Below are 26,521 nucleotides of genomic sequence, written 5' to 3' on the forward strand. Positions count from 1 at the left end.
GACACGATGCATTCCATGCACATTTCATGCATTTCCTTTGTACTGGGCAACTTATCAAGTTTCCTGTCCACCAAATGCAACCCCAAAGCAGCGCCACCCCCAAAAGCAGACACGCACACGGCCCACCGCCCACCATTAAGCATATACAATATATTCCGACCATGTACTGAACAAACTGCAGCAGCAATAGCTGCAACTCCATCAACAGCACACTGCAGCGACATTGAGGCGCAACAGCAGCGGCAGCAGCAGCAGCGGCAACAACACAATCGCCACAGTGCATCAGCAATTCCGATTCGGATTGCATTTTTGTTGCACGCACGTCATTTTTGTGTGGCTGCGGATAATGATTTGGTTACATTTGATTTGGGTGCCCATTTTTATGCAAAAGCCATACCCTAATCTAACCTGCGACAGGATGTCGACTAATTTATCACGTCACTTTGTTCAAACGCTTTTATTGAAAACGAAATGGGTTTCCAAAAACGAAGCACAAATATTTTTAAATCATCTCAAATTCAATTGCTTTATTGTATTTGTATATTTATTTAAACGGTCACAGTTTGTTATGCTTACAGAGCATCTAAAATTTCACTTAGACTCTGTAGCTCCAGTTGCTCCCTCTTCGATGATAATGCTGTGGTCAAAAGGAAGTGCTATCCTGGCTCCCGGCTGCAGTGGTCAACGGTTTTTACTTATTCATGTGCTCTTCGTATTTGTTGCAACACATTTTAATATTCATTTCGGGGCGTGGCATCGGTCAGCCTTAGCAATTAACAGGAGCGGGTTGTGGAGCACAAGGGGGGCAGGCCGGGTGCTGAAACGAGTCGCAAAGATCCTAAGGCGGATCAGGCTGGCAGGCTGGCAGGCAGGCAGGTGGCTGACACAGAAACCCGGCTGCCAGGCGAAGCCAAGCAACAGGCTGAGCAGCAATATTGGCAACAGCAGCAACATGCAACCACAACAACAACAGCACCAGCTTGCAACAACAATGGAGCACTGAGCACCGAACACCGGACAACTCTTGACATGCATATGCAAAGGTCTTTCCCAGGTTTTGCGGCTCACAATCAATTTGAGAGACCTTCGCTCACTTCTCATTGGGAACCCGCCAAAATGCAAATGACGACAGCAACAACGCCAGAATGAGAACTTTGACGAAGCCTTTGATGTGCGCCGTTGTCGGTGACTTAGCCACCCCCTCACAACGCTGCCCCGCCGCCGCCCCCGCTTCACTCCTCACCTTGCCGTAGCCCATATGGCACGCAATCTCGAATAATCAATATTTGCGAGCAGTCCAGGCCGACGAAAGAGCCGGACTGCCCAGGTAAGGCTGAGACAGCGGAAGTCGTTGTCACATCAATGGCGACAAAGCACTTCCGCCGCTGCTCTATTCTCCTGCGCACAAAAGGATGCTGACAGGCCGCCTGCGATGTTCCTCAAAGGCGGGCACTAGAAAAAATAATAGGTTCTATTTGTATCTGTATGGAGTTGGAAGAACTTCGATCTGTATGGATTTTGGCGTAGGTAGTAGCTTGGTATCTTTGAATTTGCAAGCTTTCGCTGTATTGTTAATTATTCTCGCAGTGTACAGGTTGTTTTAAGCTGCGTACCTAAAAATTAAGGAATGAATGAATTAGCTTGTCTATAGATTTTAATATTCTTGGGTAGCTTGAATCTTTTGAGTACCAAGCTTACCACATTACTTCCTTTGCCAATCCGTAGAATACGGAGCAATCGGTAGATAAGTTTTTGGGGAACAACAGGAACGCAAAACCTACCTCCAAGTAAACTTTGAGGGCTACGATAACCCCTTATCTCTGTCAACTGGCGTAGGGTCTGTGGAATGTCGGAGGGGTTGGGGCCCTCGACTGGAGATACATTCGTGCCTGTGTAAGTATTATTCCCCCAGAACTTTTTTTGTAACGTTTTTCCTTACGTTTTGGCTTTGATCGTCGTCTGCTCTTTGTGCATTCTTTCAGTTTGTTTTGCGTCTTCTCTGTTCTCGGCTTTCCGTTCTCCGTTCTCCGCCCCCGAATTCTCCGTTCTCCCGTCTTCTGTCTTCAGTCTTCAGTGCGAGGCATGCAGTCATCGACGACGTCGCTGAATTTCGTTTCAGCCAAACTGAACCAAACCAAAACACCAAAGCCAAAACCAAAACCGAACTGAACCCAAAGCGAACTGAACCAAACCGATGGTGATTCATCGAAATTAAAAATAAGTGTTTTGTATCTGTATCTCAGCGCTTGTTTCACATTCGCTGCTGATGTTGATATTGCCGTTTTGCTCACATTCCACTGTCTGCGATATTTTTACAATTTTCCCTTTTGTTCTAAGGAAGAAGTGGGATTGAAGTCGAAACTCTTTCATACCAATGGAAACTGGAGTTTCTAGCTATATTTCACAAGAGTCTATTAGTCATAACTTTCACTTTCCTGCGAATTATAGAAGTTCGAAGTATCTAGTTGTAATTAAATGGCTTGACAACCAGTGTATAGCTATTCTGGTTAACAACAAAACATTCCATTTTATAATATAATGGACTTATTCAGAGTCCTTGAACATATCGCTTAAAAACTCAGAACTTAGCTTCTAGATGACTGTACAAGATAAATTAAGGTTTTTATTATGCTCTTTGGATCAGGATACATCTAGAATAAATACTTTTATCTGAAATACTGCCACATAACTCCAAGAGCATACCACTTGACTGAGATTCCCAGGGAGACTCCCCCTCTCAGCGCCGCGATTAGTCATCGAATGCTTCCTGCTCTCGGTCGAGGGATTCAAGGACACCTGTTTCCACATTCCACGCCCAACGATCCCTCGCATGCAACATCCGCATCCATTCGAAGGAAGGCAGGTAGATTCGGGTGTGTGTGTGTGTGGCTGCTGTGATAACCTTGCTGCGATTGCAGATGGTGGTGCTGCTTTGTGTTTCGGTGGTGCTACAGCTACAGCTACAGCTCTAGCTGTGGCTAATGGTGGTGCCTCGCATATCCTTCCTTGGTCACCTTGGGCGGCATTCACGAAATGTGTATCCATGACACGCACACTCACACACACGCGACCGGGTATCCAGGGGACACACATACGGGTCCGTTGTGGATTAAAATTTCTTCGTTCCTTCTACTTTTTTACGTACGTAGAATGCATTTCCCTTGGCGAAGAGGGAGCATGGTCAGAGGGGAGGGCGGGGGGAGTTGGGCATTTATTTTCGGCATTTGAAGTTAGTCCTTTGAAAAAACGGGGGTTTGAATTCAAAGCGCTAGACCGAACGAATCGCAGCGAAAGGGAATGGAATGGAAATGTGCGAAGGGTTGCTCGACGTCCTCGTCCTCGTACCCTCCCCTCAACACAGTGTGTGTGCGTGTGTATCTGTGTGGAAGGAACACATTTGGATGCCAGACTGCCGTCGAGTCACCAGCCCAAACTCAAACTCAAACTCCCTGTGCGACATTACGGCCAAGTGTAAGCAGCAGCAGCAACATGGAATCGATTTTGGAATTCGTCTCATGGCGAGTGTGTGGAAAATGCTGATAAATGGGAGTTAGACCCGGATACGACACACAGGATCCCCCTCGATGGCTTTCACTGCCACGGCCATGCTAATGAGACACCACCAAGAAGGCCCCACGCACAGGGAGAATGCACCACACAGATCTGAACACTATAAAAATATATCACAAATTGTTCATCTATTTTGTTTGTATTATTTTTTACTTAGTCTATGTTTGATACTTTTGAATCTTTGACTGTTTTCTAATGCCAGTTTTGAGTCATGACCTCTTAACCATTGGGTTAATTGGAATGTCATTTGACAAAACTAGTTGGGTATCATCTTTCATGTTCATAGTTTTTCTTATTCTAGGCAAAACTCATATAAAGGTTAGCAGTGTTGAGAGTTAACCTCTGGCATAACCTCTATATCAAAGTTTAAGCCGAAAACTGATGGAAAATGTTAGTAAACTTTATTAAAAAAGTCTAACAAGTTAAGTTAAAACAACATATCCAACTAATACGGCATTGTTTTGCTTTTCTACGTGTAACAATTGCAGCTGTCCCCTCTGCACGACGCAAATGCAATTGCAGCTCCCCTGAAAATCGTAACCAACACCCCCACCGCCCACCATCTCACACCCATCGTGACCGATAAGTGACGAGGCCCGTTCGGTGGGTGGTTGCCCGTTGGGGGGTGACTCCGTTTGCCTGCCCATGTCGACGCATTGATAAGATAAGCGATAGCCCTAGGGCGGAGAGTCGGGCTGTCTGACATCAGGCAAATGGACCCCAGAAGCGTGGAAAAAGGGGGGCTATAGCCGATAGCCGGTAGCCAATAGCCCCATATCCCAGAGCCTGTAGTCGTGTTGCTGTCGTGACTCGACGCTTTCTTACGGCTGCGTTTCAGAAAATTCAAAATTCATAGAATGCAAATGTTGGTTAAACAACATTTTGCCCGGCACACGACCGCTCTCCCAGCTCTAATCGCATTTTCCACTCGCAGCTGGGGCACAAACAGTACCAGACACAGAAATAGAAACAGAAACACAGACTGCGACTGCGACTGCGACTGCGACTGCGACTGAGACTGGAGACCACACCGATTCAGGTCTCGACTAGGAAGCACTGGAGGAATGGGGCGGTCGGCGAGAGCTTAAGTCAGGTTTTGTGAGTTGAATTTTAAGTAAAACTAACTTAAACGAGCCGCTCAGCTCCGTTCAGCTGGTAGCACTAGAAATACCCAACCTTATGCCGGGATTTACCTTACAACGTACTATATAAGGGAGTCCAAACGCTGAAAGGAAATTTCCAAATTGGAATGTATTTAATGTATTAGAACAAGTCGTTGTACTTGCAGCTTTGGAATTAACAATCTTGGAAGAGTTTGATGTAAAGCCCCAGAACATGGAAACTTTTCAAAACTGAAATCTGATCCTAACCAAATCCGATCAAAAGCTTATACAATTGAATAGAATTAAGATGATAACTTGCACTCTTACTTTTAAAAAGAAGTAAATATAATAAATAGATTTTTATAGAATATTCATGTTCTTAATTTCCTTGGAGTATCAATAAAATGCCACACCAGTAGTTTTAAAGCCTCGATCTGAATCTATTCGCTTTATTATAGGTTACCAAGCTAAGCTGCCAGAATATCTTGTAAGAAGATAACCCTTATATGTCGATGGATTTACATGAAATACAAGTCCTTTACAATCTCGACCTCTGCTCTGCACTTCCCTGGACTGCGGGACCATCATCGGTTAAGCCTCTTGGCAAATCGGATCGTTGCATCAAATGGCGAATCCCAGTTTTCAGCTCGGGACAAATCTGCCTGGGGATATTTAAAGCTTTAATTTTGGGGTCCGGCGATTGAATAAAATTTCCGATTGGGTGGTTTCCCCACCAGTACATATGTACATACATACATGCTTATACCTTTGCGGCAGTGTGCGTTGTGTACATAATCACGCACACACAGCTCTTGTTGCATACGCACATTTAATGCAAATTTAAGCAGTTAGCAAGCAAGTAAAACCGTTATGTGTACACAGGGATATGAAGCTGCGCCTACGTGTGCCTGTGTACGTGCGTGTGTGTGTGTGTTTGTATATAAATGCAAGTGTTTGTAAATGCATCGATGCCTATACATAATGCAGGCAATATAAATAATTGCAGTACATAGGCGGGCGAGTGTGCGTGTGTCCGTTGCACAACCGCATACGCTCCACACGCACATATGTGTTGGTGTGCGTGTATATATACACATATGTTTATATATCGGCATCTGTATCTCTGGCTGGCTGCACATTTCATTGCAATTGCATTAGTGCTGGGCCCTTTGTTCATTACAAAATGCAGAAACCCACACACGCACACATTTACGTAGTGCCGAATAAAATAAATTTCCCACAAAACATTTACGCATTTGCCGAGCGAGATAAACAGCAGCATCCCAGTGCAATCAATAAAATCACAGGCAGGTTTTTTTTTAATTTTTATACATATTTAATTTATTTTCTCTTCGTTCCTCCTTCCACATCGTATCGCTCAAATTTTTTGGGGGTTGCGCCTCCTAAAACAGAAATATCAATTGTCGAAATAACTTAGATCTAGGGAAAACTCGCAATCGAAACTCAAGGGTTTTTCAGAATCAACATAGTTAATTATAATATATAGTTTGCAAATGGAATTAAGGCATTCAGTATATTGCAGTTCAACAAAAGGTCATCGAATTCGGGCTCATTTAACTAATCGAAAAACAGAGAATCGGAGGAATAATCCTGACTTAACATAACATTGTACATATTGATTTAATTTTAAATTATTTAATTTAATCCTCGCTGCTTAAATAATATTACGTAATTGTTTAGCAATATTTTGTTGCTGCTTGCTTATGTGTTCTTTTTTATACAATACATTTTATATCACAATAGAAAAAAGAATTAATTCGCGTATTCTTTTTAATCGTTACCTTCTCTTTTTTGCTTGCTTACTTATAAATTAAACAATAAAAAATTTACAGAATTTCTTTAACGTTTGTGTTTTCTTGTGTGTTTTGTGTAGTTTTTGCTATTAAACAAGGTTGTTTTTTCATGTTTTTATAACTTGTGTTAATGGTTATTCTCCCCCTTTTCGTTATTTGACTAATTGTGGCTTGACAAATGTTAAGAACTAAGAATTAAGTTTACGCATTTTCATAAGTGTGTACTATTAACATTGTTGTCGCTTAAGTTTTCGTTACATTTTACGTTTACGTTTTAATCAACTAAATTAAACGGCATTACTAACGACGCTGTACTAAACAAATTCGCAACGAAGTCGGAAAGAAAACGCCGAGGCACAAAAACAAAAAGATACTAAGATACAAAGATACAAAAAGGGAGCACACAGCACAAGGCAAGAAAAATGCGGTGGAGAGCGAGAAAAGATCGGAGTGGAGCTACTCCCTCTCTTTTTGCTTTTCTCATTTTGTTGTTTTATCGCTGTTGCTTTTGTTGTTGCTCTGGCAATGGAGGACGCTGGCTTTTGTAGCCGAAGCGTGAATTAAAATAAACTATTTAAATTTATTTGCATCTGCTTAACTGCGGCCTGCATTGCACACACACACATGCGTTTTTGGGTGTGTTTATGCTGTCTGTGTGTGTGTTTGCTGCCCACTCTCCTCGCCATGCTCCCTGCGTTGTCCCCCGCCCCCTCTCCTGCTGCTTATCGCGCGTCTCCATCGCCATGCACTTTGTTGCTGTCGGCCATAGCTGCAGTTGTTGTTGTTGCTTGCTTTTTTCTCTCTGTTTCGTTTTTTTTATCGCTGCGTGCGTGTAAGCCGACGCCAGCGGCATCTCCCCTCTCGCTCTGGCCCCCTAGGAACACAACACTACACAACAACGCAGCAGAGCGAGCTCCATGGGCAGAGCTGACCGGTCTTAGCGGGAAAAAAGCTAGTTCTGGCTATAAAGAGTTATGTTAAGTCAAAATCGTTTGTAAGTAATGCTATTGTGTGAGTATTATTAGTCTACATTTGCAAAAGTCCCTTTTACAAGAGCTATGTTTTCTAAGCATAGAAACTGCAACGAAACTTCAGGTCGTGTAAAAGGGGCTTTACCTAACTTTGGAGGACCGAATGTTCTCAAATAAAAACTATTACACGGAAGGTTACGAAAGTACGACTATAAAAAGAATATAGGTTTAGGATATTTTCTCATTTCAAAACCTATTCTCGAGAAAAAACATGTTTCTAACAACGAAAACATCACTAAGCCCGCTGAGCTGGCAGCTCTATCCGACGTCGTCTGTCTCTGTCCCTTTTGCCCCAACTCCGCCCGCTCGCCATGCTTGCCTGCTTGCCAGTGTGTGTGCGTGCTGTGTGTGTGCCTCATTGTTTGCTGTTTGTTGTTGCTTCGTTGTTTTGTGCCTCTCTGCTCGTTTCTCGATTCGTACGAAAAAAATATAGTACAGCGTGTGGTATGGCAAACGAAAGCTATAAGTTTTCAGTGTATCTTGTCTGCGCTCTCTTTCCCGCCCGGAATCTATGGTTGGGAATTATAAGAGCCGCGAGCGGCCTCCTTCGCCGCACAGGCGTTGCAGTCGTGGTGGACGCATCACCTGACCAGCCAGAGGCCCAGGTTGAGCTTCTGCAGCTTGGGCAGCTTCATGATGATGTCGATGCCCTTGGAACTGAGTTGCGTGCAGCCGTAGAGATCGATGGTCTTGAGATTAGTCAGATCCTCCGCCAGCGTTTGGAGGCCCTTGTCCGTTATCCGGCTGCACTGTCCGATATTAAGGTTTTCCAACTCGTGCAATGCCTTGGCGATCTTTAGCATGCCGTGATCGGTGATCTGGCACTGATTAAGGGACAGCGATCTCAGTCTGTAGAGTCCCTGGGCTATGTGTGTCAGGGCCTGGTCGCTGATCTTGTCGCAGAAACTGACGTCCAGCGAGTTGATCCCGCTGCCGCCTTCCGTGAGGTAGGCCATTCCGATATCCGAGATGTTGTCGCAGGAGCGCAGGTTCAGCTGCTCGAGCTTGGGCATCCGGGCCAGGTGCTTTAGTCCGCTGTCCGTCACCGAGACGCAGAAGCTCAGGTTGATCGACTTCAGCGAGGTCAGGCCCTGAGCAATGTGGCCCAAAGCCTCGTCGCTTAGCCGCTGGCAATCCTGCAGACCCAAGTACTCCAGCTGCAGGTTGCCTTCGGCCGTTTCCCGCGAGAATCCCGCCAGGTGTCCGATTCCCTGGTCGCTGATGTGCCAGCAGGAGCGCAGATTGAGGTGCTTCAGCTTCTTCAGGCCCCACGCAATGAGCAGCAGTCCTGTGTTTGTGATGTTGCAACATCCGCCCAGTTCCAGGGTCTCCAGATTCCTCAGATGCTGGGCGATCCGCCCCAGACTCGTGTCCGTGATCTGTTTGCAAAGGGAGAGGTCCAGTGTCTTAAGGTTTGGCAGATCCACGCTAAAGGCATGGCCCAGGTTCATGTCCGCCACGTTGAAGCAGCCGCTCAGGTTTAGAGAGGTCAGAGCTGGAACTCCAAGGACCAAATCCTTGAGCGAGCGGCGCAGCGATAGGATCTGCACCTTCTTGATGCCGCGCTTGACCAGGCAGTTGAACAGGCTCGGACTGGAGCGCTTAAGGTGCAGCTTGGCCTCGACTCCCTTCCAAACGCTCTTGGCATAGGCCGCATCCCGCCATGCAGTGCAAACCTGGGCTGCCCGACCCAAATCCCTCACTGGTAGGTGCTCGAATATCTGCTCGAGGAGTTCCGGAAACAGGTTGCTTATGTGGGTGCCCTCCACCGGCGGCGGGCTCTCCGGAGATGCTGGTCTGTGCGGGAGATGGTGGTGATGGTGATGATGGTGCTGGGCGTGGGCCGCTGCTGCTGCCGCTGCCGCCGCTGCTGCTGCGGCATGCTGCAAGTAGAGGGCCGGCGGCAAGGTCTGCAGCTGGTGGTGCGGCGGTCGGTGGTGCAGGGCGTAGGGCGTGAAGCGCAGCAGGTGGTGGTGGGTGGTGGTGGCTCCGGTTCGCGTCAGACCGGGCAGCTCAGTCTGTTGATAGAGTTCGTCCATTGCCCAGCTGGGCGCTCCTCCGGCTCCTGCTCCGCCAATCGCCGAGCCGCCACTGGTGGCCGCTCCATTGCTCCCGGATCCGCCACAGTGGCTATTCAGATTGTTTAACACCGCGATTGTTTGATGATGGAAGGGCAGCAGCTCCGTGTTGGTGGCCATCTCCTACTCTTGCTTTTACACTTGGCTTGTAGCTTGACTGCTACTTTTGGAATTAACTGTTGGATTGGCTATCCTATATGAGCTGCATTTTACTGTTTTTATGCTTAGTTGAAGACTAGTAGGGTTCACTGTGGTTATTCACTGCACTTAACTTGAGCACTGTGTGTAATTGGAAGTCCAAGTTCTATTTGTGTGTTCTTTGTTCTTGCGGCCGAGACGCGATGTGCACGAACCGGATGATAAAGAAAAACTGAACTCGCAGCGGCAAAGCGCCTTGCTTTTAGCCTGAAATACAGATGCAGATACAGATACGTATGGTTTGTGTTGGTATTGGTCATATTTTTATCTGAGCGTATTCAGCGCTCTCACCGCTCTCTCGAGCGAGTAGAGAGTAGCGAGTAGGTATTCGTCCGTTCAGTCCGTTGTATTTCCCGTGTGTGCGGTTCGGTCGTTCTTTCATTGCGATTGCACTTGGAATTGACTTTGTGCGGCATTTTTATTAGAATGATTGCAACGCGTGGTTTTCCTGCGAATTTCGGCAAAAGTTCTTATTAAAAGGTAGCATATGAACTTTCTCTTCTTTATCACAAGTTCTGCGGTGAAGTCGATTTTTAGCCAGCTTGGCTTGTTTAAGTCTAAATATTTGGCGCGGGTGGTTCTATATAAATGATTTGGGTTCAGAAATAAGCTCTACTGCTCGTAAGCAGCATTAAAAATTGCTGAAACTTAAAGACCTTTTTCAACTCATCTGTGGCCCATTGTTTTTATTATTTATCATATATATTTTTTGAATCTCGACATTGTGTAGCGTTCTTCTTAGGATCTCCTGCATCTTATGATAAGAGAGGCATCACCATATTTCCCTTCTCACCAGCTCTCTCATCACTAACATGGTTATAAGACCAGGCTTGGATTTATCTTTCGGGTTTTCCTGTTTTGGACCCCAGCTCCATGTTTCAGGTTATTCTTTACCCAAACTCAATGCCAAACTCCGACGCATTTGTTGTTTCTGCTGCCGCTGCATTCCGAAGTCGAGCAGGTACCTGTCTTTCTCGCCTCCCTCGCCGTCTCTCTCTCTATCGCATCTGTGTGAGTGCGATCGCTGCTCGCTACCTGCGAACGCAAGAGCAGCAACAACACAATCCCGGTTTCCAGGAAAATATTAACGATAACTCCAAAAAAGCAGAAACTACGTTGCCGCACACACAGAAACTCAGAAAACAGATTGGGATGCACAAATCCAGCGGATGGCACAACAATAGCGAACTGGCATTGTTATTGATACTAGGAAAGCCATGCACTTTCCATCTATCCCTCTCTGTTGCATTTGCCCACTAAAAAAGGAAAACGCCGCCGTCTTCTTTGCCTTCTAAAAAAATAAAAGAAAAGGGACGAGGATCGAAATCGAGAAAGGGACCTAGGACCTGGGAAAATCTGAGTCTCTACCTGACCCCAAAACGCTCACACCCGCACCATCAAACATGTACTGATATCAGCATCCTCTATTTGAAGAGGCATTGCTACACTAAGAAAATAGCACACTACATAAAGAAAATGAAAAATAAATTTGTAGATACAATGTATCTACACATGCTTAACAAGGTTAAGTACTTGGAATAAGTTTAAAATAGTAATAAATACATTAATACATATGTATTAACGTTTTTTACTAACTATTCAATTGTTTTACATACTGCTAAAAGTTTGGCAAACGAACCAAAGATTTCTGTGAGTGCAGGGAAAAGAGCCTGCGAGGATTTTTTGGCCCTCCTGCCGAGGACCCTCGCAGTCGTACAGTCATTATCCTGGCAAGCAGAAGGGCAAGGCGTGCGTACCTCCGACCTTCCTGCCCCCCTCCACCGCATCTTGTCTCTTGCCCCTGCTACCTGTCAAACCGGTTTGGCCAAAAAGGGCCAATCTCTCCCTCTATCAGTCTTTTGGACGTGTCAAGGCGGCCATCGAAAACAGAAATAATCTCTTCGCTGGAACTCTGCATCGGCCACAGTCCTCCGTCGGCGACTCCGACTCTGAAATATAGTGCGGCACATATAATAATCGATTGGTTTTCGGCCGGCTCTTCCTCGTCATCTTGGCCCGTCCTTTCCTCCTTTTTGCGCGTTGCGTACTATGATCACGATCATTAAAGCTGCCGCTGGGGCATCACAGGTAGAAGCAAAAGCCAGCGGAAAAGGTGCAACACGCAGTCGCTGTGCAAACGGGCCAAATGCAATCTCCGTGGGCAGATGAGGCAGCTGAGGATGAGGGAAATGGCCCACGCAGATATACCGATGTATGAGCCAGCCCAGCGAATTCGAAGTGCATAGCTACTTGTCTTATCTGCGGCCAGCAGATACAAGATACGGATTAATCTGCATATGCAATACGCATCCGCAAATGGGCACACCTGCCAATTGATGTCTTAACTCCATACTTACCCCAAATAATTGATTAAGTTTACTTCAGAACATTATCGATGTCAGGTAAAGATCAAATGATGGTTTACAGCTGCCACTCTATATATACCTCTCACATTAAGTTGCCAGGATATCGAGCTGGTGAACTAAATTCACTTCATGTTAACCCAAAATATAGCTATTATGATCTGAAATGACCCAATCGATAAGGGCTGAAAAAATCCCACAGCACTTCGCTGCACCACCAAAATGCAGATTCAGATGCATCCAGATTGAGCCGGTTGATCCAGTGTGCCAGCCCAGAGTGGGATAAACAACACAAAAGGCGCCGCCATGAAGTCCGATTGATGCTATCGCCAGCTCTGACCAATTTGTGGCCTGCCCGCATCTCTTCCAGCTCACATCGCTCCGTGGCTCTGACCTCTTGCCTGGCAAAAGGGTGTGATCCATTGGATGGGTGCTGGTAGCGGGATTTTGGACACCGGCATCAGAAACTACCGTCAAGCTGTGACATATTTGATTCAGTACATCACATAATTTGCTTTTGATCGCACACAAACATGTGTTGAATGTTATCCAGAAATCACCCTTAAATCGATAATACATTTTGAGTTCAATGTCAATAAAAGTTCTTCTTGGCTAATTTTTCCACAGACGTTTAAATACGAAACCCTCAGCTTGGTAACACACTTCACCATCCTTCACCCACAATCTAATCTCGGATCTTAAAACGATCTCCATAAGTCCCCCTCTTTGACGAAAGCAGCCAATTTCCGATCCGAAATTCCGTGTCCTGCAGCTTGAAGTGGACTCATTTGAAAAGAGGATACATGAGTTTATGGAGTCCCGTTGAGAATTAACACTTGCCCAGCCTGTGGAGCGACTTACACATCCAGATTCACATGAACGGTAGACCGACGTAAACTGAAACTGGATTGAGGGGTCATGGTATAATCCTAAGGGTTGTCGGCGTCTCAAGTGCAAAGTTCCGCTGCAGCTGAAGAGGAATTCTGGAGAAGTACATGTGTTGATATCCGCCAGGCGATCGGAGACCGTTACTGCCAAGGAATCGGTCAAATAAAAACTGAAGCGGTACCAGGAAATGCGAAAATAAGTGTGCACTTAGGATAAAGCAAAGGCATCCTAAAAATGAGTACGTTTTATGAACTTCCTTTTAAAGAACTTCAACTTCAGATATACAAAACAAACGGATTAATTTCGACATATATGTAAAATGTTCCTTTATTGTTTATGTAATTTTAAATGCTATATGTATATATCTAGATATAGTATTTATATCGTAAGTAAATGTCAGTTATTATTTTTGCTTTTGAAAAAGTTCGTTTATGGCATTACGCACTAAAAATTAAATGTCCGCTTCGTTAAAGGGTTCGTTTCGTTCTTAAAATTCGTTTACGCTATGACTTTAAAATACTCCCGTTACACAACGCTAGAATCTAGTTGCTAATTATTAAAACCCAGACCCAACTATGCTTTCTCTATATGTATATGGCTACGGAAGGGCAGTTCAACTCAAGCAAGTTGGATTCGATACTGGGATTAGGAGTATGTTGTATGTATATATATATATAATATATATATGTACATGCCGGCCGATCTGGGCGGCTAGCAAGGAAGTGGATTTGTGTGAGTGTATGCTAAAGCATATTTTGATTTGATTTGATACATGCGCGGTTCTAGGTGCTATATGATCTCTATATAGGTAAGTGTAATGCATATGTGTTTAGTATTGTTTAAACGATTCGTTGACTCTAGTCCCTCTGGATACTTCGTATATCCACAGCTCGTACGCCCAACCACTCTCCCGAGCCCCCTGTTTTCCCAATTCAACTCACGATCCGGGGTTTAGTGGAAAAGTGGCTGGGCCTCTTCGGCGAGCCGAACTATCTGAGCGTTTCTCTCCTCCACTTCGTTTCGATTTGATTTGATGATATATCCATTTTGCATTTCTAATGTGGTACGTGCCTAAGATCTAAATTATGCTATATACTCGCCCAAAAAAACCGTCTGTGTGGGGACTTCTAACAAACATTCCTCGTTGATCGAACAGAATGAACAAAAAACGCGACTCAAAATTAGGAAACCATAAATATAAAAATTATTAAAATACTATAATGTATAATGGGGTTATATCACAGGTACATTTTAGACTTTTCAAAATGCAAGATTGTAGAAAACATTGTGTCTTGGAGGGATCTGCACAGGGACAGGACAACGGAACGGACAACTGAGGTTGGTTCGGCTGGCCATGTGCAGCTCCTCAACTCGTCTAAATGCTATGTATGTAAGTAGTAGTGTGGTGTGTCGTTTAGTATGTATATATATATATTCACTGGGTCAATGAAGTATATTATTCCTTGTTATAGAAAAGCACTAACCATTAAACATTGCAACTGCCGTTTCACTTGTCGCTCCAAACTCCACTCCACAGTTCGAGTCGGAGACAAGTGCTCGATTGTGATCGTAGATATGAAAGAGTTTGCATACAAGTATCGTAATCCGTATCGTATTGTATCGCTATCAAGCCTATTGACTAGGACCGATTCGAAAGCCCCAAAACATGCTGTACAAATTGTGTACTTTGGTTCTAACTACATTCGTCGTGAGTAACCACAGTCTTGTGTGTACTTGCTATGGCCTGATCTGGTTTATCATCTGCTATAAGTTCCTTTGAGTACGTATTTTAATGAAGTTCTGCTGGGACACAGATCCCTGCTATGTAGTGATTACTATCTCCTCGCGCTCATGACGCAATATCTATCGTACAGCACTCGCGTCTCTTAAGTACAAAGGTTCTCGTTTCCCATTGGGGAAACATTTCTGTGGTGCATGGATGGGGGGGGCACTGTGCCTGTCTATGAGTCTCTACGCTGGTAGATGTGATAATGGAAAAATTCGTAATTGCTAAAGCTGCACAATGCCCCCATGATTGTGACAAGTGTGGTTTTGTGTATCTGAGTGTAGTACCGAAGATTCCACTGCAACATGGTTTCTCTTTATCTGGTAGCATCCGTTTTCAACTTCTGAATCTGGAGAACACGCATGTTGTAGTGGACTCCAGGCATCAATTATTCTATATGATAACTGATGCAGAAACTTTGAGTTCACTCAGTTCCTAGACTGATTTCCAGTTCGATATGAATGAAGAGTTAGACTAGATGCTATCTTTAATCCTAATCCCCCTATTCGGGGAGTCCCAAATACTTCATCCTTAGGTGTTCTTAGCAGTCATTTGACGAGGCGCCGGCTCGCCCGCCTCGGCGTAAAGACAGGATCCCTCGCTGCAGGAGCAGGTGTCGCCCTCGCGGGAGCTATTGCAGCAGTCGCTGGTGTACTGGCGCTGCTCGTACTCCGCCAGCATGTTCTCGTTCTCGCTCTCCATGCACGGCTGCACCACCGGGGCTCGTCGACGGTGGTGTCCTCCGCGTTGTTTGGCACTGCTGCCGTGCTCCTCGAGCTGCAGCTGTCGCTTGTGACTCTGCGAGCTCCTCGAGTGATCCGAGCACTCGGAGGAGCACTGGTAGATCTGGTGGTTGGAGGAGGTCGGGTGCATCGGGTGGCTGTTGGGATGCACCGGTTGGTACCAGCCCTCGGGTACGGGAACTGGCGGTGGGGGTTGCATGGGCGAGGGTGTGGCCAAGGCATCGCAGCTGTTGCAGGCGCGGCTCTGGGCACATCGCGCTGCATTGAGTCCAGCCTGATACTCGCTGGCTGCATGACGCTGTGTGGCAAATGGCAGGTGGTTGGGTGGTACAGCTCCTCCTGGACCCGTGGTGGCAAAGTAGGGCGGTAACTGTGGCGGATGTTGGTTTGTGGGCGTTATCTGATAGCGGTTCTGGGTGCCGCCAGCCACCGCCGACAGCGGATTGCTATAAACGTTTTCCGGTGGACAGGCGACAGCATATTGGGGCGAAACACCCCAAGCGGAAAAGCCGCCCGAGGAGCTGCTGTGTATGGAGGCGTTCAGAATGCTGCAAGGGTATTAAAGTGTAAGTCACAGAACACAAAGGCAATAACTACTATTTAAAGAATAACTTTAGTATGATTTTGTTGAATATATTAATGTACCTTTGATTTGTAGAAATGCCGGAACCTGCGCTTTTGGAGCTCTTCCGCGAAGATTCAGGAGATCCTTGTGCGTATCCATAGGTAGAAGACGGAGGTGGGTGTTCTGGCGGCGGGGGTAGGAACTCTGACCAGTTGATCGGCTCAACCGGATACTGAAGATAGTTGGATTTGACAACAGGAACTGCTGGAACCTGGCCGGCAAATGCGTCAGAATAGGGCGAATGAGTTCCCGAATCCTTATCGGCGCTTAAAGATGTTGTCTTGGTACAGGTCTCGCTGGAAGAGGTACCAATGATCATAGTGGTGGCGTATGGCGTGGGATTATCGGGGCTCTAAAAGAATATTTTCTGTAAGTAATTGCGTTATGGTGTAATTTATACGATCCTCACCTTGCGACAATTGTAGAAGGTGGTAAGGTTACGGGTGTCCACTTCTGCATAATCGGTCCCTCCATCTGAGTTATTGTAGTTGGATTGGCTGCTGTTTACGTGGGATAGTAGCTTTGATTCGCTCAATCCTGAGTCTTTGTCAGTATCTGCAGTTCGCCAGCCACGATGATGGTCTATCCACAGGCTCTCTTTGCTATTGATGTTCAATGCGGTTATTTCGTTGTCACTGACCACTAGAAAAGAAAGTAATTTGTTATATTGTATTGAAAAAAGTAATTTAAAATCAGCACTAACCACTTAAGTGACCCAATTCCTTGGTCATTTGATGCTTGCGCTTGAAGTAGACCATCGAAATAGCCGCCGAAATAACCAGGACTAGAAGAACGATGCAGACTAGCACCATTAGCCACGGTCCAGATAGGTAGTCAGTGGTCTTTTTGTGAGTGGTGGGATTAATGTCGCCAGGTGGTATGTTGTTATTGTTATGATACGTGAGATCTTGCCCCTCATGTCGGCCATCATGGGTGCCGCTTGGATGTGCCCGTGGCGGATGCACGTGATGGGTGGGGTCCATGAATAGTGATATCTGCCGAAAAATAAGAAGATATAAAATGATTCAAATAAAATGTCTATGAACTTACCGGTTTGGAGTAAGGTCCATCTCCTGCCTTGGTAAAGGAGTTCAACCTCACGCTGTACACAGCTCCGGTGGTTAGGTTGTTTAGGAGCACAGATGTGGTGGTGGCGTTAAGAGTCATATTGGCCAGCACCTTCATGGTGTTCCCGGCGCTGACCTCAATCTTGTAGCCATACAAATTGCCATTGTGGTGCTGGGAGGGTGGCGGAGTCCAACGCACCCAACCGGCTGTTTGGTTGTACATGCCAATCTGAATGTTATCCGGTGGTGCGGAGGGAACTACAATCGAAAGAATATAAATATCCAGCCCTTAACTTAGCATTCTAGTTGTTACCATCTTCATATGTGAGGGCTGTCTTGGAGTTACTTGGCTGTCCTTCAATGGTCTCAAAGAAAGGTGTTAGAAAGAACTCATACTTGGTGTACTTCTTAAGGTTTCCGACCACATACGATTCTGCAGAGGCATCCATGACAGTGATCGAGTGATACTGTGCGGATGGTACACTGGCGTCCTTATAGTGTATGCGCAGACCCTAGACGAAAAGGTATTGAAAATATAAGCTTGGTTTGTTTATAAACAATAGAGGATGGACTTACCTCTACGTATTTCTCATCAGCGCTCACGTGGAGCATCCACTCAAGTCTAACGGCGCTAGCATTGATAGCTGAGGCATCTATTAGCTCCACAGACTGTTTAAACACATTATTAAGTTTTCGGATATCGCCCTTAGTGATTTATTATGCTTACCTTTCCTGTCAGCAAAGTACGAGCTGCTGACAAATCATGGGCAGAAGCTGCATCGAAATCCGCCTCAATGGTTTTAATAGTATTTGATAAGCCGGATGGCACTGAAATGCCCTGAGTATTCTCAGCTCTAACTAGGAACACATACGAAGTGCCAGGAGTGAGACCCGAGATCTATATAAAAATAGCAGAATGTGAGTCATGAGGAAACTTAAATATTCAAGGCTTGTCTTACAGTGACTTGAGTGTCGCCGACTCGATGGGCAGCCACAATCCAACCAGTTTGCAGATCCGGACTGAAGTACTCAACAGTGTATCTGCAATACAAAATCAAATATATTGATGATCTCATTATATGGGTGTGCCGCGTTAACTTACCCAATGATTGGGCCCACAGCTCCAGGTTTCTCTTGGCTTTTAGCCCAGCGAAGACTAATGCTGGTGCGGCTGACATTCAGGACTTTAGGTGTTCCTGGAGGAGCAGGATAAGTGCTAGGATCAGCTGCCCGGTGAAGAGATGTGGAACCGGGTTTTTCGACCTAAAGTGAAAGTAATTGATTGGTTAGTTTTGCATATGGCTTAGGGGATTAACCCTCAAACCCACCGTTAGTGTGGCAGCCCAGGAAGTTTCTCCTCGTTCGCCAGATGCAGTGCAGGTGTAGGTACCAGAGTCACTAAGTTGAAGGTCTAAAGGGAAAATGATATTGTAATAAATGGAAACGAGGACTTTTATCGCCAACTTACCATCGACTCTCAGTGAGCTTCCTTGCATGATACTGTATCGATTGCCCGCTTGTACGGCATGTCCATTGTGGAACCACTTAATACGGGGACTGGGATTTCCGGTGGCCCGACAGGGTAAAGTAGCAACTGATCCTTTCGGCAGTGTCTGATTGGCAGGTCCGATTTGAATAATCGGAGGTGGACGCTCGTCTACCGAGCTGACTTGCAGGAACACTCGTACTGTAGAGGAATCGACGACACTGAAAGCGGAACACACATAGTAGCCCTCGTCTTCCTGCCGCACATCCGTAATCTGCAGTGTTCCATCGGCTGCCACATGCTGCCGCCCGTGCGAACTATTTGGGAACATGAGAGTGGATACTCCTTCCTTGGTCCAGAAAACAGACGGGGGAGGGTTTCCGGAGGCCATGCAAGGTAGTTGGACAACGCCATTTAGTCCCACTTTCTTGTTACTGGGTCTTTTCGTAAAGTTCGGAGGAGCTTTAATGAAAACAATTGAAGATTAAAAGTGATACTTTGAGAATGGAACTTAAATCTTACCATGGACTATAAGGGAAGCCCTAGCGCTGATCTGACCGACATTGTTGTGTGCCTCGCAGACATAGGTGCCCTCATCAGTGGGCGTTATGTTGGATATCTCTAAACTTTTCTCGTCGTGAAGGATTCGCGCTCTGGACACTGGAATATTGCCCTCCTCCTTTTTCCATAACACTTTCGGAGGCGGATCACCGCCCACTGAGCAGTGGAAAGTGGCAGTCTGGCCGTATAGCATCACCTGATCCTTTGGCTCCTTCATAAAGTAGGGCTTGACCTGGACAATCAGCTTGGCATAGCTGCTCTCGCGGGTGCCTACCAGATTCTGGGCAATGCACTTGTAGTTGCCCTCATCAATGGGCTCCACATTGCTGATCAGCAGGTTGCCACCGTCCACAATTCGAACGCGGGAGCTGGCGCCAAACGACATGGCTTTTAGGTCGTCCAAGGGAACGCCATCCTAAGAGCACAAAAAGCGTTTTAGCCAACTGACTTTCGCAGTCTGGTTTTCGGAACCCACCTTTATCCAAATCAGCGTTGGCTCTGGAATGCCTTTGGGCGGCCCACACTCCAGCAGAGCCGTCTCGCCTTTGGCCACTCGCGTGTCTTTGGGCTCCACGCGAAAATCGTCGCGCAAAACTGGCGAAGAAACATTGCAAAAATATCAAAAAAGCACATTATAATCGGAGACAAAGCTGGGCGTGTGGGCAGACAAGTTGCAGACTGGAGTGGCGGACTAACTTACCAGCTATCTGGAGCGAGGCATGGCGACTAACGGCCTGGCCCACTCGGTTCTTGGCCACGCACCAGTACTCTCCGCCGTCCTGTTCCTTCTTGCCCTGCATTGTCCTGTAGAAGAAGAGGGCGCCGTCCTTGAACTGGACGCGGTGCGATTTCTTTTCGTTGGTGCTGACGGGTTCGCCATCCTGAGAGCGAAAAGGAGAGGGGGTGATCGAGTTACGATTTGGTTCGGTTTCAAAGGATACACGGAAAAAAACAACTACTCAAAACAACTTATATTTTGTATAACTCATATCTTTTGAATTCAATTTTGTTTGGAAAATTAAAGAAATAAATTTACAATATTAATATGAAAGCATAAAGTTAAAGCCCTCTTCTGTCAGTGTAATGGTTATTTAAGTTAGAAAAGAATTATTTGGTGGGTACCTTAAACCACTCGATGGTGGGTTCCGGCTTGCCCTCCACTTTGCAGTTGAGCGTGGCGGGTTCATTCTTCTTGACGACCAGATCCGTGGGATGCTCGATGATGCGCGGCGATTGGTACTGGCCTGAAAGGAGTAGGGAGTATGTGGATTAGCCACTGTGCCTGGGGAGGATTACCCAGGATGGGTTTACCTCTCACTGCTGGCAGGCCATTGCTGGCCACCAGGACGAGGAGCAGCCAGGCAGGCAGGAGCCACATCCTGCTACTCCGACTGCGAAATGGGTTATTAGTGGTGCTCGTGCTCCGGGCGATGGCGTGGATTTCGGGATGCATGGGATGCATTTTATGGTGGTGGTGCTGTTGCAATGACGACTCTACAGATGACCCAATGCAGCGGCGATCATTTTGGCGTTGTTTTTGGGTCCTGCGATGCATGATAGGTGATAGTATGTGGATTAACGAAATGTGGGCAGCTGTTACATATGTAGGCGTGGCGGCATTATGGCTAGGCATTTATGGGCTTTACTTGCTTTTTGCTTTTTGGTTTTTATCTGTCCAAAACTCGAAATTATTTCTCGCCTGCTCCACTTACGCTTGCATTTCCATGCGATAAGCACACACACACACTCACGCACACTTGGACACTCACACACCCACACACATGTGTCTATGCTGGTTTTCCATTAATTTTATTTCCGTATTTATCTGCCTTTGTGTTTATCTCTCAGTCTCAGTCGCACCGACCCGAAAATTTACAATCCAAATTCTGATTCGGAGTTTTGATTTCACGTTCTCACACTTTCTTTCTAACGCTTTTTTGTATCGTTCGTTGATTTGGTTTTTATTTTTATGGATTTTATTAATCAGCCGCGCAGTGTAAGTTTTTGTTGGTATTTATTCGACGATTGCTCGCTTTTCGGGGTTGTTTTCTCCATCATCTCTCCTCGCGCACATTTTCCACATTTCCCGAACGAAATTTCTTTTTGGTAAAATTACAAGAACAAGAACTGCCCCGCCACCCCTCTCACTCGCACTCACTGCCCTTCTAGCTGCCTCTCGCTCGCACCGCCTGCCGTTCCTGGGACTTCCCCCCTTGTTGTTGTATCTATATCTATAATAGAGTGAGTGTTGTATCTATAACTCCTTGTAATATTTGCTTTACATCCGCAGCAGCTGCACTTTGTAATCCCCGAAAACGAGTATCTACTTCGAACGGTAGCTTCGCGGTTGGATCGGACTTTCTTGGGGGCAAACTTACTCCAATTTAACTGTTGGAAATTAACTATTTTCCTGCTCTTTAGTGCGATTCACGGCGCAGCGAAAACTCACAATTGGACGTGGGTCGTGTCTGTGGAAATCTGAGAGCGCAACGCACGGAATCGATATATCGATATATTTTGGGGTGTACCGAAAAGGAATACTCGAAAATACCAGAGGACAAATTTATCAGTTGATCTGGTAGCGCCGCGTAAAGTAACTATTTGAATCTATAATTGATGTCTATTGTATTTAAATTGAAAACGAATGATATATCAACTATGTTTTAAGATGTTAATAAAATATGAATATTTAAATTAAAGTATGCATTGCTATTTTGAATGGTTATTAAAAAATTCCGTTTTATTTAGAATATCTATATAAATTGTATATGATTGCTTAAAAACGTATATTTTACAATTAATTTTCAATGTAATCCCATTGGTAAAATACTATCAAAATATATAGATTGTTATGGTAGAGAATAGTTCCTACACAAATTTAAGGTGGTTTGTTTGATATAGTAATTCCCTGCGATAATCAAATAATTACAGAGTCTAGCAAATTAATCCATTCTAGCCAGGTTCATCTTTCCCCTAGCCAAAGTCCTCGAACGAACCACGTTGGAGAGGTTGGCTTCGAAGGCAGGCGCTCGGCTGCGTTCCGGATGCAAGTGGAATGTGGGCGGAGTGGGCGCCGGTGGGCGACGACCAGTCGGCTGGGCACTCTTCACCAGCTTGGGCTGGAGCTGCAGGCGCGACACTCTGTCCACGGACATGCTCTTGGGCCGCCGGGCCAGATAGCTGTGGACGTGGCTATTGGAGCCGTGGGCAATGTTCAAATTGACCAGATAGTCCTGGAGCTGCGCCTTCAGCTGGCTGTTCTCCGCCTCCAGGCGACGCTTCTGTTGCTTCAGGCAGGCCACGTCCACGGCCACGTTGTTGACGCGTCGCCAGAAGGACTCCATTTGGGGTACCACGGCCACCTCGTCCTGGTACGTTAAACAAATGTTAAATGAGGAAATTACCTACTGGGTTTTTACCCACCTTGAGAAGATCAGTTGCTGGGTCAGCCAAGGAACCATTACCCTGATCTTCTACATCTCGAATCTCGATAATCTCCTTGGATATTTCCGGCAACTGGAACATCCGCTCCCTCTGGGTTTCCATCTTGGCACAGACCGCAGACAGCTGTGCCAGGGTCTCGCCCTTGGCCACAGTTTCCTGCAGGAATTCCAAGGCATTGTAGCTCTCCACAGACATCAGCTTGAACAACTGGTGATCCCTGGACACCTCCTGTTCCACACAGGTGCGCAGCTCCCTCAGTCGATCGGTCAACTGCTGTTTGATGGCTTGCCGCTGCTCCAGTTGGCCTTGTTGCTTGATGTAGAACTCCTCGGAGACCAGACGCAAATTGGCCAGTTGGTCCACCAGGTGCTCGATTTCGTGGGTCTGCTGGCTAATCTGGAGGGCTGCCTCCTCATCCCGCTGCTTCAGGTCCACGTACTCCGAGTAAAAGCCCTCGATGTGCTGACAGTAGCCCGCCAGAACACCCTGATACTCCTGCCACAGCTTCTCCAGCCGAGCTTCACCTCTGGAGGTGATCTGCTCCAGCTGTAGTTGCATCTGGATGTGGAGTTCAGATTAACATGTTTTCAAAAACTATTAAAAGCCCTTTAAACTAAAATATAATAATCAAAGAGTATTGCACGCAATTGTAAAATGAAGATTGATATGTGACTTGGTTCATTGTGCGTCAGTCACTCTGTAATTTGGATGTCATTCCCCCACTATAAATAAAGTGGGCATAGCTGCTCATCCATTCAGTTCCCAAGATGAAACAGTTGATTTTGCTGTTTATTTGCTTGAGCTGCGGCACCTGCTCCATTTTCGCATTGAAATGCAGATCCCAGGAAGGACTAAGTGAAGCGGAGCTCAAGCGAACTGTGCGCAACTGTATGCATCGTCAGGACGAGGACGACGATCGAGGACGAGGTGGACAGGGCCGGCAAGGAAATGGCTATGAGTACGGTTACGGAATGGATCAGGATCAAGAGGAGCAGGACAGGAATCCCGGCAACAGGGGCGGCTATGGCAATCGAAGGCAGCGAGGACTAAGGCAATCGGATGGCAGGAACCATACCAGCAACGATGGAGGTCAGTGTGTGGCCCAGTGCTTTTTCGAGGAGATGAATATGGTAGGTGCTCCAAGAGATTCCTTTCAAAGCCACCTTCGAAGTTGAAATCCTTCAGAGAAGCAGGAGCTTATCCCTCTTGATTCTCACCCACAGGTGGATGGCAATGGGATGCCCGATCGGCGCAAGGTGAGCTATCTCCTGACCAAGGACCTTCGGGACCGGGAGCTGCGCAACTTCTTCACGGACACCGTGCAGCAGTGCTTCCGCTATCTGGAGAGCAACGGAAGGGGCCGGCACCACAAGTGCTCGGCGGCCCGGGAACTGGTCAAGTGCATGTCGGAGTACGCGAAGGCGCAGTGCGAGGATTGGGAGGAGCACGGCAACATGCTCTTCAACTAGGAGTAAACTTACCCCACTTTTTAGGTCCTCGCAGCGGTCCAAGAAGCGCTCGTGGTTGTCCCGGATCCCGCCATCGGTGTTCTCCTCCAGCTGATAGAAGACGCACTCCAGCTGCTGTTGCTTCTGGGCATGCATCTCCTTGAACGCGGCGGAGTCCTGCTCCCACTGGCTCAGCACCGCTTGCTTGTCGTCCTCGTAGATGGTCCGAAAGAACTCGATGCGATCTCTATGGGTATCTGGGTAAAGGATAAGAAAGAAATGGGTTAGAAATGAGGGCTAGTTGCGTTGTATGGTTTGTGACTATTTTAATTTAATCTTTACAATTCCTATTGTTTATAATATGTACATCAAAATACTCCAATAATTTTTGGATTTCCGAATATTTCAATGTTATCATTAACGAAAGCATAATATATTTGGGAAATCCCTTCGCTTTGAGGATAAGAAACATTAAATATTGTAATGGAATAAGATAACAATCATTAAAGATGTCAAATATGGTAAATGTGATTTTCAAAGAGGTTTCCCAATCGTACCAACTATCCTGGTGATGTTCTCCATGTGTGACTGCTGCAAATTGGCGTACATATCCTCGGTGGATTCTATGTGAGCAATGAGGCGATGGATCACCTGATCCTTTCGCTTAAGAGCCTCCTGAAAGAAGGACTCCACATCGACGATTTCGCGGCGCAGCTCCTGGATTTTCACCTGACGCAAAATACTGCGCCACTCCTGGTTGATTTTAGCCATATTGAGTCGGCCAAAAGCATCCTCCCTTTTCAGTTTGTTCTATTTTAATGGGAGACGCCATACCATATAGATTTTGATTTACTGCAAATTCGTGGCGTGTTACCTTCATGTACATGGAAATGAGCTGCATTTTCCGGCGTCTCGTCTCTTCCTCCATGTCGGCCCTCATTTGCAAATACCTGGCCCGCTCCTCCTCGGACATTTTGGCCAATTTGTTGCCTTTTCCTTTACCCCTTTTGCCCATGATTTAGTGTTCTTTTTCGGCTACCAAAAATCAGCTTATAAAATTTCAAAGGCCAATCTCTGAATAATTAGGCGAGCAAAGAGCCGCCTCGGAAAATAAATAACAAATTGACTGCCGGCGTTGCCATGGCAAGATTTACTAGCCCACCCACACCCACATCCAGTCCCACTCCATATAAATTCGCTTCCGTCGCCAGGTTTGTTGCCATAATAATGGATGCGAATTAAATTAATGAGGAACAGTGCAAAACGTCATTAGGGCTGTCCATCAAAGGGGAACCATTTGACATATAAAACTGAGGCCGAACCGCTGGAAAGCTGTCATCATGCTGAGAACTGGCTTCGTGATTTTTGTGATTATATCACTGCTCTTGGTATGTACTCATAACACCGTTTTCAATTTGTTCTGGATTGGGTAATGTTTGAGGGTGGTTTTAATGGATTATCTGCACTAGATCGGATTTACATAATAAGCACGGTCAATCGGGGATCCGTATTCGAGCTCCTTTTAAATCCTATGTGCATGTTTCTATCCAGAATGGACTCGTGGCTGTCCGAGTTCACTGTCGGCACATGGAGCGTATTCACGAGGAGAACATTCACCACTGCTGCAAGCATCAGGATGGCCGCGACGAAGTCACGGAAACTTGCGCCAAGCAGACCAACTTCCATTTGCCCAGTCCCACCGAGGAGGCCATCGTGGATGTGACCGTGGACCAGGCGATGGTCGGCACCTGCTGGGCCAAGTGCGTCTTCGATCACTACAATCTGATGGAGAACAACACCCTGGATATGGTCAAGGTGCGGTCGTACTACAAGCGGTACCAACAAACAGATCCGGAGTACGCGACTGAAATGCTGAATGCCTACGAAAAATGTCACACACAATGTAAGCTCATTCATACACCATAATCTTCGACATAGTTTACAATTTAATTTTTCACTGCCAAATTTTAGCTGAAGAGGCCACCGAGAAGTTCCTTTCACTTCCAATTGTTAGGGCCTTCTCCACCGCCAAGTTCTGTAAGCCGACCTCGAGTATCATCATGTCCTGCGTCATCTACAACTTCTTCCACAATTGTCCAGCGAGTCGCTGGTCAAATACCACCGAGTGCGTGGAAACCTTGGCCTTCGCTAGGAAGTGCAAGGATGTGCTGACTACTATGTAAGCACTTTCAAGTTCTGCCCCCAGGAAATACATTTTAATTGGAGAAACGAAATGACGAAATGAGAAACGAATGATTAAAGCAAAACAATAGCTCTCAACACATGTGTTTTCATGGTTCATAAGTAATGGTGGGT

At 46.1% G+C, this 26,521-nt stretch overlaps 5 protein-coding genes and 1 long non-coding RNA gene across 8 annotated transcripts; 2 read left to right on the forward strand and 4 right to left on the reverse strand.

The window, feature by feature from the left end:
• Nucleotides 1–499: 499 nt before the first annotated feature.
• On the reverse strand, nt 500–2,593 carry LOC116800700. 2 transcript variants are annotated; one of them, XR_004361566.1, is made up of 3 exons: nt 1,940–2,589; nt 1,782–1,871; nt 500–1,613 (listed from the first exon to the last, which is right to left on the reverse strand). It is a non-coding gene; the product is annotated as an uncharacterized LOC116800700 (long non-coding RNA). The 2 variants fall into 2 exon arrangements; XR_004361565.1 differs by having other exon boundaries at nt 1,782–2,593.
• A 4,616-nt stretch (nt 2,594–7,209) lies between these two features.
• LOC6615579 (F-box/LRR-repeat protein 14) lies at nt 7,210–9,962 on the reverse strand. The gene has a single exon (XM_002039917.2). The coding sequence runs from the start codon at nt 9,714–9,716 to the stop codon at nt 8,100–8,102; it is 1,617 nt and encodes a 538-aa protein (XP_002039953.1). The 5' UTR covers nt 9,717–9,962; the 3' UTR covers nt 7,210–8,099.
• A 3,384-nt stretch (nt 9,963–13,346) lies between these two features.
• Nucleotides 13,347–21,781, reverse strand: LOC6615580 (roundabout homolog 2). Its single transcript, XM_032717137.1, has 18 exons — nt 21,692–21,781; nt 20,625–20,857; nt 20,436–20,557; nt 20,014–20,194; nt 19,789–19,907; nt 19,275–19,728; nt 18,735–19,214; nt 18,595–18,677; nt 18,369–18,529; nt 18,226–18,307; nt 17,994–18,164; nt 17,843–17,935; nt 17,580–17,778; nt 17,250–17,524; nt 16,903–17,194; nt 16,609–16,841; nt 16,220–16,551; nt 13,347–16,122 (listed from the first exon to the last, which is right to left on the reverse strand). The coding sequence occupies exons 2-18, from the start codon at nt 20,773–20,775 to the stop codon at nt 15,363–15,365; spliced, it is 4,188 nt and encodes a 1,395-aa protein (XP_032573028.1). The 5' UTR covers nt 20,776–20,857; nt 21,692–21,781; the 3' UTR covers nt 13,347–15,362.
• A 300-nt stretch (nt 21,782–22,081) lies between these two features.
• On the reverse strand, nt 22,082–25,306 carry LOC6615581 (dynein regulatory complex subunit 2). The gene is made up of 5 exons (XM_002039919.2): nt 25,080–25,306; nt 24,763–25,015; nt 24,239–24,462; nt 22,737–23,315; nt 22,082–22,681 (listed from the first exon to the last, which is right to left on the reverse strand). The coding sequence occupies exons 1-5, from the start codon at nt 25,218–25,220 to the stop codon at nt 22,256–22,258; spliced, it is 1,623 nt and encodes a 540-aa protein (XP_002039955.2). The 5' UTR covers nt 25,221–25,306; the 3' UTR covers nt 22,082–22,255.
• Nucleotides 23,507–24,731, forward strand: LOC6615582 (odorant-binding protein 59a). 2 transcript variants are annotated; one of them, XM_002039920.2, is made up of 2 exons: nt 23,507–23,887; nt 23,981–24,726. In XM_002039920.2, exons 1-2 carry the CDS (start codon nt 23,525–23,527, stop codon nt 24,224–24,226), a joined length of 609 nt encoding a protein of 202 aa, XP_002039956.1. In that variant the 5' UTR covers nt 23,507–23,524; the 3' UTR covers nt 24,227–24,726. The 2 variants fall into 2 exon arrangements, with proteins under 2 accessions (XP_002039956.1, XP_032573029.1); XM_032717138.1 differs by having other exon boundaries at nt 23,754–23,846; nt 23,981–24,731.
• Nucleotides 25,307–25,396: 90 nt separating the features above from the next.
• On the forward strand, nt 25,397–26,485 carry LOC6615583. The gene is made up of 3 exons (XM_002039921.2): nt 25,397–25,593; nt 25,757–26,108; nt 26,177–26,485. The coding sequence occupies exons 1-3, from the start codon at nt 25,546–25,548 to the stop codon at nt 26,386–26,388; spliced, it is 612 nt and encodes a 203-aa protein (XP_002039957.2). The 5' UTR covers nt 25,397–25,545; the 3' UTR covers nt 26,389–26,485.
• Nucleotides 26,486–26,521: the final 36 nt, after the last annotated feature.

Source organism: Drosophila sechellia, chromosome 2R, assembly GCF_004382195.2.
Source record: "Drosophila sechellia strain sech25 chromosome 2R, ASM438219v1, whole genome shotgun sequence".
NCBI classification, from domain to species: Eukaryota; Metazoa; Arthropoda; class Insecta; order Diptera; family Drosophilidae; genus Drosophila; species Drosophila sechellia.

Excerpts from the sequence above, each read along its gene's own strand:
- LOC6615582 (XM_002039920.2), top strand. The coding sequence starts at position 23,525 with ATGAAACAGTTGATTTTGCTGTTTATTTGCTTGAGCTGCGGCACCTGC. Across the intron at positions 23,888-23,980 it reads TTTTCGAGGAGATGAATATG|GTGGATGGCAATGGGATGCC; the intron begins GTAGGTGCTCCA and ends TCTCACCCACAG.
- LOC6615581 (XM_002039919.2), bottom strand. The coding sequence starts at position 25,220 with ATGGGCAAAAGGGGTAAAGGAAAAGGCAACAAATTGGCCAAAATGTCC. Across the intron at positions 24,463-24,762 it reads GAACATCACCAGGATAGTTG|ATACCCATAGAGATCGCATC; the intron begins GTACGATTGGGA and ends TCCTTTACCCAG. Across the intron at positions 22,682-22,736 it reads CAGCAACTGATCTTCTCAAG|GACGAGGTGGCCGTGGTACC; the intron begins GTGGGTAAAAAC and ends TTAACGTACCAG.
- LOC6615580 (XM_032717137.1), bottom strand. The coding sequence starts at position 20,775 with ATGCATCCCATGCATCCCGAAATCCACGCCATCGCCCGGAGCACGAGC. Across the intron at positions 19,908-20,013 it reads TGCCTCGCTCCAGATAGCTG|TTTTGCGCGACGATTTTCGC; the intron begins GTAAGTTAGTCC and ends TTTCTTCGCCAG. Across the intron at positions 18,165-18,225 it reads TCGGCGACACTCAAGTCACT|ATCTCGGGTCTCACTCCTGG; the intron begins GTAAGACAAGCC and ends ATTTTTATATAG.
- LOC6615583 (XM_002039921.2), top strand. The coding sequence starts at position 25,546 with ATGCTGAGAACTGGCTTCGTGATTTTTGTGATTATATCACTGCTCTTG. Across the intron at positions 25,594-25,756 it reads TGATTATATCACTGCTCTTG|AATGGACTCGTGGCTGTCCG; the intron begins GTATGTACTCAT and ends GTTTCTATCCAG. Across the intron at positions 26,109-26,176 it reads CGAAAAATGTCACACACAAT|CTGAAGAGGCCACCGAGAAG; the intron begins GTAAGCTCATTC and ends GCCAAATTTTAG.
- LOC6615579 (XM_002039917.2), bottom strand. The coding sequence starts at position 9,716 with ATGGCCACCAACACGGAGCTGCTGCCCTTCCATCATCAAACAATCGCG.